Source organism: Poecilia reticulata, linkage group LG1, assembly GCF_000633615.1.
Source record: "Poecilia reticulata strain Guanapo linkage group LG1, Guppy_female_1.0+MT, whole genome shotgun sequence".
NCBI classification, from domain to species: Eukaryota; Metazoa; Chordata; class Actinopteri; order Cyprinodontiformes; family Poeciliidae; genus Poecilia; species Poecilia reticulata.
This window is the reverse complement of record NC_024331.1, coordinates 12,344,347-12,355,049: the sequence shown is the minus strand read 5'-3', so window position 1 is coordinate 12,355,049 and position 10,703 is coordinate 12,344,347. Positions and strand designations below refer to the sequence as shown.

The 10,703-nt window shown below is 44.0% G+C and overlaps 1 protein-coding gene across 3 annotated transcripts; it reads left to right on the top strand.

Moving 5' to 3' along the window:
- Positions 1 to 1,747: 1,747 nt before the first annotated feature.
- On the top strand, positions 1,748 to 10,528 carry LOC103465396 (peroxisome proliferator-activated receptor gamma coactivator-related protein 1). Of its 3 annotated transcripts, none has more exons than XM_008410175.2 (11): positions 1,748 to 1,990; positions 2,834 to 2,908; positions 3,571 to 3,744; positions 5,123 to 6,515; positions 6,729 to 6,782; positions 7,715 to 8,462; positions 8,544 to 8,720; positions 9,004 to 9,067; positions 9,146 to 9,267; positions 9,346 to 9,497; positions 10,088 to 10,528. In XM_008410175.2, exons 1-11 carry the CDS (start codon positions 1,895 to 1,897, stop codon positions 10,186 to 10,188), a joined length of 3,156 nt encoding a protein of 1,051 aa, XP_008408397.1. In that variant the 5' UTR covers positions 1,748 to 1,894; the 3' UTR covers positions 10,189 to 10,528. The 3 variants fall into 3 exon arrangements, with proteins under 3 accessions (XP_008408397.1, XP_017161106.1, XP_008408386.1); XM_017305617.1 differs by having other exon boundaries at positions 7,709 to 8,462; positions 9,007 to 9,067; XM_008410164.2 differs by having other exon boundaries at positions 7,709 to 8,462.
- Positions 10,529 to 10,703: the final 175 nt, after the last annotated feature.

Sequence of the window (10,703 nt, the reverse complement as noted above, 5' to 3'; positions counted from 1 at the left end):
CCCACACACACACATACTCACGCATACATGTACACACACCACCCCCAGGTTTATGTACACACTCAGATGCTCACTCCTGAACACACCACAGCACCTCACCCGCTGGAGGATGTTTTGGCCCCGTTTCAGACAGTAATGTGCGCCAAAAGGCAGGAGGTGGTTTGTGGGATGAAGACTTATGTGGGAAGAAAACTCACACAGACTAATGCGTCATGGAGCGGGAATGCTCGAAACACCTCAAAACGCAGCGGCTCAAAATAAAAACCTTTTTAAAATATGAGCCTGTGGCTCATATTTCCTTCCCTGCTAGTCTAATGCAGCCATTGACCCCACCATGACTCTTAGCAAAAAAAGGTCAACTCCTCAGATTATGCTCAAGAAGACAACAGGTTGGACACAATCACGGCTCTCAGCTGAGGCAGGAAGAAAACAAAATCACCAGCTGACTTAAACGGTGTGAACATGCGTTTGATTTAAAAACTGACCTTCATCAGGTGCAGCTGTGTAGCGTCAGGACGGACGTATCAATCACGGTTTCGTGATATTAAGTTATTTACAACTTGTGTGGTCAACGGAAAACATGCGACATTGTTGCGCAATGCCGCCATCTAGTGGTCAAAGTGAGCAGCAAGAGGTTTCACAAGTTTGGTGCGATTTTCTATTCAAATTCACTTCAATTCCCATTCAACTAAGCATTTGAGCTGTACCACCGATTCAGAACAAATGTTATTTCGAAAACAAACTAATCCTGTTAATATGAAAAGAAACCTAAAGCAGAACCTGAGCAACTCGACAGAATCTGTTTTGGTCAGATTTGAGCTCACAAACAAGGAATTTGACTTTGCTATCAATGTGCAAACACTTAAAACATAACATAGGGGGAATAAAAAATAAATAAATAAAAAGCTTTCTAGTATACATTGTATTTTTACAAAAAACATGTCCGAATTAGGTTTTTAAACATTTTTGATTATCACAGGTGATTAATCCTGAAAAATAAAGACCCGTCATTTAACCTTGCAGACATTGTATGTACATGATAGTTGACACATACGAGGTCAGTATCTAAGCTTTCCCTCCAGATAAACTTTGGAACTAAATTATCTTTGGTTTTCATTTAAATTTTTCTTGCAAAGATTTCTGAAAGGGTTATAACATTTTATGAGTACGAAGTGTAACTGGTAATGTTTTGTCCCTTTTTGTGTGAGCTGTATACTTGGCATGTTTCATTGTATTATTCCTTCAGTTAATCCATTTATCCATTGAACAGGATGGCGGATGGCTCATTGTCTTTAAGTATGTAAATACTTGTGTACTTGAAATACTTTCACTTTTTTAGACAATAAATAACGAACATTTGAATAAGGCCCCGTTTAAAACACAAGAAAAAAAAAAGCTAAAACAGGCCAAAAAATATAAATAATGCGTCATGTATTCAGATAAAATTAAAATGTAATTATCAAATGTAGTGTTAAAATAATTGTCATGACGATTTTGACACCAGAGGTCGCAATTTGTATACAATAAAAAAAACAAGCAAAACAATACTATCAGGTCTTTCTTGTATTTCTTTTTTCTTTTCTTTTTTTTTTTTTTCAAAAATCTTAAATACATTCGCCCCCTGACTACGATGAGTTTTGGTTGTTTTTAATGACCTCTTTAATGATCAGATGTTCCGTCTTTCGTCTAGGGGAGGGGATGCGTTTCAACTTCAGAAGATAAAACCGAATTAGTGCGGAAGAAGCCGGACAGCTGACCCAGAGTCAGACTCCGACACGCCGCCTCGCTCTTCACAATGAACGCTGTGGTTACAACCTGATCTGAGATCAGCTCTGGCTGCTCGCTTCCCGCCAGTGGGGACCACGTGTCTCTCCGTCCGGCCTGCCAGCGGACCATGTGGCGGAGCAACATGGCGGCGCGGAAGAGGGGCGAAGAGAGCGATTTAACTACCGGCAACAGCGAATTTCCGTCCCGCAACACCCTTAATGAGGTACCTGTTCCCCCGCCGAACATAACCCGGCATCAAATTAGTGGCACCAGGGCGTTTTTTGTCGCTGTCGTGAGGCGGTTTCCGCCGGTCCGCGAGGCCACATGCGCGCATAGCGACACGTGGCTGTAGTACTACTGAGGTAGAGCTCAGGAAGATGGCTGAAGTGGATCAATTAACCTGGCTTTAACACCCCAATAGTAGTTTATTTAACTCTGCCGACATTTATTTGGCCCCATGGCACCTTTGTGTTTTTGACTTGAGTGCGTATTAAAAGTGGCAGACACGTTTGAACGTCAGGAGGACAGGATGTTCCTGAGGAAAAGCTCAACTCTTCTCTGTAGCAGTCGGTGTTGTTTTAAATGTCTTTCCGGTTGATAGTCGTACTGACGGTTCACAAACGCCACAAAAAGAATGTGCAGATTTTTCTACTAAAAAGGAAAATACACGCTTCCTATGTTTATTTGCAAGTTTAAACCGTTTCCAGAAATACCCATTATCTTGTTGTATTTTATGTAATTGCAGTACTACTGAGCTCCTTCATTTACAGCTGACTACTACTCCTCCGCTTCATTAGGGGGTCCTCTCTACCATTATGAATACATTTCTTAGAAAATAGTCTATTGAACAGAAGCCTTCAGTAATTAACTGATTACTGCAAGACAAATTTCTGACTACAGGTGAAAAATACCCAGAAAATGTAGCCACATCAGGGAGTTTTGTCTTAAAACCTCCTGAGAAGAGGCAGTTTTTACTGTTGGGGCTTCCCTCAACACCTGAGGGGAAGGAGTGTGTTGTCTGCTGGCTGTGTAATTGTGGAGCTGTTCTTCCCTTCTGTGCCTCCAGCTGGTCCTGAGCAGAAATCAAGATGTGGACCACTCCATTTTGGCCATCTTTGAAGACTCAGCTGTTTCACCAGAGGTCAGTGTTGAAGTTTGTATTTGAAAGTATTTTGACCCGCTGCTAATTTTGTGAATTTTCAGTAAAATTCTTTATTTTATTTATTTATTTATTTTTACAATTTCCATTTTTTTGCAGTTTAATTAATTTCTTCTTTTCGTCTTTATTTATTAAATTTGACATGCAGTTTGACATATGGTTCAACAGATGCAAATGGTATAAAAAAATAAATAAATGTGCTAGTCAGTCCAATTCAAGCAATCAATTCAAACAGCTTATAACTAATCCCTACCCAAATAAGAATGGGACAAAACAAACAAAATGACAATATATGTAGTCTGATGTAAATGTCCTCAGGGAATTAAAGTAGTTCATAAAAGTTTGCCATGTCTGAAGAGATCCATGTCGATATTGTAGCCCACAATGTCTTTCCTTCATAACTTATTTTTATGGATCTTTTTAATGATGGACAGCAGGCAATCAGCAAAACAATTAATTTGTCATTATGTTATGGTAATATTACAATTGGCTCAGATGTTTCTGCCATTTTTCATGAGGTGAAACTTTACGTCGGCATGCAGAATCTGCACTCATGATCCTTGACGTTTATTATCCTACCGAGTAGTTCTCCCCATCACACTGACATGACTAGACGGGTAAATGTTGGGTTTTTTTTCTTTCAGAGTCATAACGATGCAGAGGAAGCAAATGAGAGCCTGCTGTGCGCCCTGACTGAGATGCTGGACCGAGTGGGGCAGGACGATGACGACGATGGGATCTTCTCACCCTTTGACGTCCTGCCAAACACTGAGCTGCTGCACCGAGCGGAGCAGCGCACAGACGAGCCGTGCCTTCAGGTGGGGAGAAGCTGAAGGACAGCTGGAGTAACCATGGGCGTCGATGTCATATTCAGTTTGGGCTTTTAATAACTAATATCAACATTTCTTTATTTGAGGGGAAATATTGACACAACAAACGGCTTCAATGAATTAATGAAGTGTGTTCAATTATACGTTTCTTCTCAAAGTTATTTTTAGCAACCCATTTAAAGTAAATTGTTTACAAGATTTCAATCCGGACCAGAGCAGAGTGCAGAGACTTGAACGTTTTTACACTGGCATCTTTGTAGTGACTTTATATAGGTCAGAAAGCGTTACTGCTGTGACAGCATGAGAAGCCAGAAGTTTGTCAAAAATCAGCTGAACAAGACTTAAGTCGACATTCCTGCAGCAGGAGGAAGCAGATGCTTATCGTCTGTAGATGTAACATGCAGAAACAGCAATGTTCCACTGTGGAAATTCACTCAGGAAAGGGCCGATGTAAAATAGGAAGTTGAGAGGAAAATATCAAAACACCCTTGCAGCTGTAAAGCTAAATCTGTCCCTGGAAACCCATCATTTTTAGACAAGCAATTCTGTGTCTAAGGATGTGCTTCATATCTGATTGTCTGGTAGATTCTGATTGGGGACCAAGGTTGCAACAATTGTTAGATTTTCAGCTGGTGCGGTTGACTTTCACAATGCATTGTGTCAAATTATCCAAACTATTTGAAAAACCTGTTCACGCCCTCGCCTGTGGTGGCGCTGCACTAAGAACCACTGAAGGAAAAGACACTAAAACCTCAGAAGAAGACATAAGTCCAATGTCCTTCTTCACAGACTGTAAACAAAAAAGGAGTGCTGTCAGACTTTACCAGTTGTATGATTTCTGTTATGTCTTTGGTAAAAGGCCACCATCCGTTCCTCTCCCCAAAGCTGGACACGCTTGTTTCCTTTCTTTGCTCATTTAGCACATTTCAGCACTAAGGCAGTTCAAAGTGCTTTACACCATAAATTTTTAATTTTTTTTATTTATATTTACCCAGAATGCCATGCACAGTAGTCCGCTTCCTGCTTTTGGAGCAGTCTCGGGTCAGCTGGGCTTTTAAAATGCACCAGAGTTCACTTCAACCAAACCACTACCTAGGTGTTGAGGCGGACCATAACTCCCTTATTTGGTCGGCATCAGAGTGTGATTGCGCTTTCATACCTTCCCAAACGAACCAGACTTTCTAAGCAAATGGATCAGACTTTGAGGAAAGCAGACTAACAAGCTGGCATAAATGCACATTTCTTTGACATTCTGCCAGGACCTTGTTGATTGCTGTTGATGGGGTGTTGTTTCTCTATGATCTTTTTTTTTTCTTGTCCGAGAAACTATTTCTGACCCTCAACCTCTTGTCTTCCTGCTCTTCAGGAACCCTCGCCTTCTTTCAGACTTCGACCGAGACCCAAGCCACCAAACGAAACCTCGAGAACCCGTTCAAACAGAGAGCAGAAAGTAGAGAGGAATGGTCGCTCCCAGATGTTAAAGAAACAAAACCAGAAGTTGTTCTCTTCCAAAAACAGGAGGGCGAAGGCGGAAGTGGAGGTTTTCACCTCAACGTCCCTCGTCAGTTTGGTGAAACTCATGCACCCCTATTGCTTGAAGCTGCATGTGGAGAAGGAGGACGATCTGAGGAAAAACAAGTCCCTGTTCTCTCAGGAAGAGGTGTTGCGGTACGAACGGCCCTCCGAAGACAGCAACGAAGAGATAAACGTCGTGTCTGAAGATGAGGCACCTTCAAAACAGACAGAGGAGGAGGAAGAGGGTGGAAGTAGAGGGGATGGCCCACTCCTGAAGAGTGTACTGCTAAATGGAAAGACCTCCAGAGAGAAGAAGAGGGTGAGCTTTGGTCCTGTTCACGTGGCGTCGTTTGATGAATCAGAGGAAGAAGAAATTGAGGAGAAAAGCAGGGAAACACTCGAACAGCCATCAGGTTCAGCACTTCAACCTTCAAACCAGCCCCCAGACGGAAACAACGGAGAACAAGAGAAGAAGAAAGGCGAGACAAGAAGCAAATCACTGAGCCTGCAAGAGTACAGGCAGCTCCGGCTGAATACACGACCCCCGGTGGAGGAACATAGGGACTACACCATCGGGTGGCCCTCTGTGTCTGAGCTGCCCAAAGAGCTGCCCCCCATCCTGCCCCAGCGTAGACCAAACACAGCAGCAGAGTTCAGCACTTTCACCCAACATGTTAAGTTAAAGGAGGCTAAACTTCACAACCATCTACATCACAGGAGGCTAAAGAGCTCAAAACCTGAACCCAGAACCTCCCCTGCCAGCCCACCGTCTGACCACTCAGCCACACCCAGCGGCAGGAAACCAGACAGCAGGAGAAGTCCAGCGAAGAAGCCAAAACTCATCAGTAGCGACCCTCCAAACCCGGTCCTCGTTAGACTGCACAGCAACAAGCATCCACAGCAGATCCAAAATGAATCCCCAGCACTTTATGAGAGATCTTCAGAACCAAAGCTCAGTACCTCCCTTCCCAACGAGGACAGTAAAGCCATGGACACCCCGCTGCTTCAGGAAGCATACGCCAAGCTGACCGACATGCCGCCACGTGTTGACTCTGAATCTCCTCAGGATCTGAGCCGAGCAGAGCAGCCGTCGAGTCCAGACGTTGGGTATACCGCCATCGCACCACGCCTCCATCATCCTCCCACAGAGGGTCACATGATGCCACAGGAGGAGTTTACAGACACTATGGAACCAGAACCGCCTCAGAACGACTGCAGAGAGAACAGTGCCGCTGATCAATCAGGTAAAGCCTCTTGAGGGCGGGTCGCTTCATCTGAGAAAGAGAAAACAAGACTAGGTCGAGTTTCTGGATTTATTCAATGAAAACAAAAGATTTTATTTTTTAGACTTCTCACAAGAGAATGTCCAATAACCTCACTGAAGCTAATCAAGGCAAACTACATCTTAAACTAAATGTAATGATGTTTTCAAGAAACATCTCGGTTTGTTCTTTCAGGTATTGAAGCTGCTGACTTGACCAGCCTGCTGGAGCAGTTTGAGGAAACACAAGGTGGGCTGAGAATGTAGTTACAGTTTTACGGCATTAAAATGTCTTAAATTTATTTACAAATGGAAGTTGTCCTTAAATATGCTAATCACGGGTCTTAAATTTTGTTGTGGCAGGACTATTTAATCTTGTATATTGTATGGAAATTTTTTTTCTTGAGACTTTTCTGTCAAGCAAAAGTTTTGAGTAGTGGGCAGACGTCTCCATTGTGTCCTCAGACTTGAGGCAATTGAGGCTACCGCTAACTAGCTGCTAATATATCCTGCTTGCTAGCTAGCTAGTTTTTTCCCCTCTTATCATGGGTTGGAGGACATTAATTTTAATTGGCTGGATGTCGTTTGTTTTTTCCATTGGCTGACTTCTGTTGCCAGAAATGTGACAGTTTTGATCTCTTGTCGTGGCAAAAAGTCCCATCGTACAGAAATACTTACTGGTATAAAAGGTAACAAGCTTTTGCTTTTCTTTAAGATTTTAACATCTGTGTCAAATGTAAACGTGACTTCTTATGGCCTTTTCCTGTAAGAGAGTCACTGGGCATTTTTCTGCCAGGAGATTCTTCCACCTGAGCTGTTGATTTCTGTTGCTCCTCCAGAGTTAGCCTTGGGACTCATGGCTGCTTCTCCCAGAGCTACAGACATTGTTTTTATAATTCAACCCTGCTATAAATCCTTACCAGTTAGAAGCTCAAACCAATTAGATTAATTGTACAGCATTATAACTCTCTATTTAGTGTTTATAGTGTTTTCCATTAAATGTCGTCTTGTGTTTTATGTTAAAATGCAATAAAAAAATACTTTATTGATCCCAAAGGGAAATGTGGTAACTCAAATTGTTCAAGATTCTTCAAGGATTTGAATATTTGTTTGCTTTGATAGTGTTAAACCATCTTCTCACTTTCTCGTTTTTCTTTTTTTTTTTCTTTCTTTAAGCTATAGACGACGGCATTTGTAGCAACGGGCCCAAACCAGTTCCTGCTCCTTCGTCCTCGTCCATCAAAGCAAAGTGTCAGGTGGGCCTGGACAGACCTGAGCCAGCAGGACCAGAGCTGACCTCTGCATCACCACTGAAGCCCCCTGTGGGGCCACTGGGACCTCCGAGCCCTGGAGACGGTCTGAAAGACGTCCGATCGTTGGACGTCCCCGAGCCTCTGCACACCGAGGTCGTCCTGAGCACCCAGAGGAACCCGCCCACTAGATGCAGAAGTCTGTCTCTGAAGCTCGTTCAGATCATCGAACCGCGCCCGCTTCCAACCAGGAAGGTTCGGACGAGCCAATCGGAGCCGCCCGCCGTTCACAGTTCGGCTCAGATCTACGCATACTTGTGCTGCGATCATGATTACTGCGGTTCTGCTGAGCGTTGTCCTCCACAAGCCCAGCAGCCGGCTGAAGCTGCCACAGAACCGGAGCGGACGGCGGATCACGTTTCAGAGAACCCTCGATCGAATCAAACCAGGACGGGTTCAGAGACGGACAAGAGTACAGACGAAGCTCTGCGGTTTTCACCCAGAAAGGAAGCAGACAGGGGTGGCCGAGACGACAGCAGGGTGACGCTGTGCGGCCTCCCTACGCCTCCACCCACTCCTCCTGGGAGAGGACGGAGCAGGAGGAGGTATCGGGTAAGATCTCCTCGCTCGGACTCCGGCTCCAGCTCCTCGTTCTGCTCCTGCTCACCAAAACGACCCAGGTGCTCCTCGTCTCTCGTCGTCCTCAGGTGTAACCACTGCCGCCGCCGCCTTCTCTGACTTCACGTTGTTGCTCCTCACAGGATCCGGCGCTGGCGCTCAGAGAGCAGCTCCTGCTCGTCCTCCCCTTCCTACTGCGCCTCGCCTCCTCGGCGTCACCGCGCAGCCCTATCAAGGTCCAGATCCAGGTCCTGGTCCCGGTCCAGATCCCGATCGTCTTCTCCTCAAATATACCACAGGCGCTGGAGGGATGTGTCTGCGTGAGTTACTTTTCTTGATGAGTCCTCGTCACACAGTAACATGTAAAAGTCTCAGGCTGTCCTCAACGCAGGCAGACTTGATGTAAAAAATTCTCTAAGTTTTATTTTAGTGATCTCCAAGGTTACACTCCTATTTTGAAATGTTCAAGGAAGCATGGTTGCTTTGAAGTGAGATGTTAAACAGTGTGTGGATGAAAACCTTTACGCCGTTCTAGCTGGATGTTAAAAACAATCACAATGAATTTCATGTTTGAAGTTTTGGTTTGTTCTCCTTTCGCTGCAGCAGCAGGGAGTCCAGGCGGCGCAGCAGAGAGCGGGAGATGAGGATTCAGAAACTTAAAGCCATAGTGGGTACATTTTCTTCCATATCATACCGTTATGTTTTTGTGCAGTGGGCTGAAAGCATGTTAACTTGTGTGACCCAGGACGAACGCAGGGTGGTGTACGTCGGCCGGATCCGCAGAACGATGACGCATGACGAGCTGAGGGAGCGCTTCTCTCAGTTCGGAGAGGTCGAGTGCGTGTCGCTTCACTTCAGAGACGGCAGGTCAGTTCTCAGTCACTCTGCCCCGTTTCTTTCTCTCGTTGAACCGCATTAACGTGAAACCGTCACTGGTCCCCACAGCGACCACTACGGCTTCGTGACATTCTACAACACAGAGAATGCATTCGCAGCCATCGATAACGGCGGGAAGCTGAGACAACCCGATGAGCTGCCCTTTGACCTCTGCTTCGGTGGTCGGAGGCAGTTTTGTAATTCTGACTACGCTGATCTGGGTGAGAAGTGTTTCCTCCTGGAAAAAAACACTCACTGTCATTTCTTTTAGCTTAATTCCAAGCATTAAAGCTGGTGTATGTAACTTTAAAAGAAAATGTTTTTACATTTTTGTTAAAATGTTATGTTGTGACATTGTAGCATGAGACAGATAAACTGAAGAAATCGAGTTCCTCCACCTGAGCTCTTATTACAGTCTGAAGAAATGCTCCACTCAGAAAATCAGTCGGCGTCAGGGGGAGGGTCTTAGTGCTGTCAATCATCCTTGTGTACAGTCTGCTCAATGTGTTAATGGAGGAACTACTTAGCATTACAGGAAAACAATTTATCCACTGTTGTCAGTGGCTGTCGCAGAGAAAATAGGGGATGGGTGAGCAGCACATGCACAGGCATGATTGATATCTCCAAGACCCTCCGCCTGGTTCTGACTGCTTCACAACATGGTGACAGTTTTAACAAATATGTGAAAATGTATATATATATATTTTTAAGTTACATACTGCAGCTTAAAAGACAAAACAAACATATTTTGTATTTTTGGGATCAAATGGTAATTTTAAATGACTTTAACCTGAATTGACCTTTTGTTCAGACGCTAACAGAGAGGCAGAGCCGCTGCCCCCCAGGAGTCGATTTGAAGACCTGGACTTTGACTCGCTGCTGAAACAGGCCCAGAGAGGACTGAAGAGGTAGCAGAGCCGAGTGCAGCACCAGGACGAAGATCACCCAGAGACTTTCTGGACCCCAGAGCATCAATCTCACAATAATGTAGCAAAGTCTTTTTTTGTTTGTTTGTTTTATTACTTTTATTTTGGGTGTTTTCAGGTTTGAAAGAATAAGCTGAACACGTTTGCATTTATTGATTTGTATATGACAGTACAGCACTGATTGTACAGTTTTTCAGGTGGAATGTTGAACAGCATCATTATGTAGCGCTCTGACAGTGAATATGTTTTATTGCATGTTTGTTACATTCCAACACAGTTACATGTTTAAAGTTTTCTATATCAAAATAAAGATGCTTTATTGTTTCTATTGTGGGTTTTTATTTAAAGTTTGTTTTAATCCTCCCTCTTCCTGCTGTCTTTATTTTTCCCCATCCCTGCTTGACTCCTTTCATTTTACCTCAGAAGTCAGTGTAGACATTGATTTTATTTTTTTACTAGGATGGAGTCAGAAAACTGAAAATGGGAACATATTAACTTTTA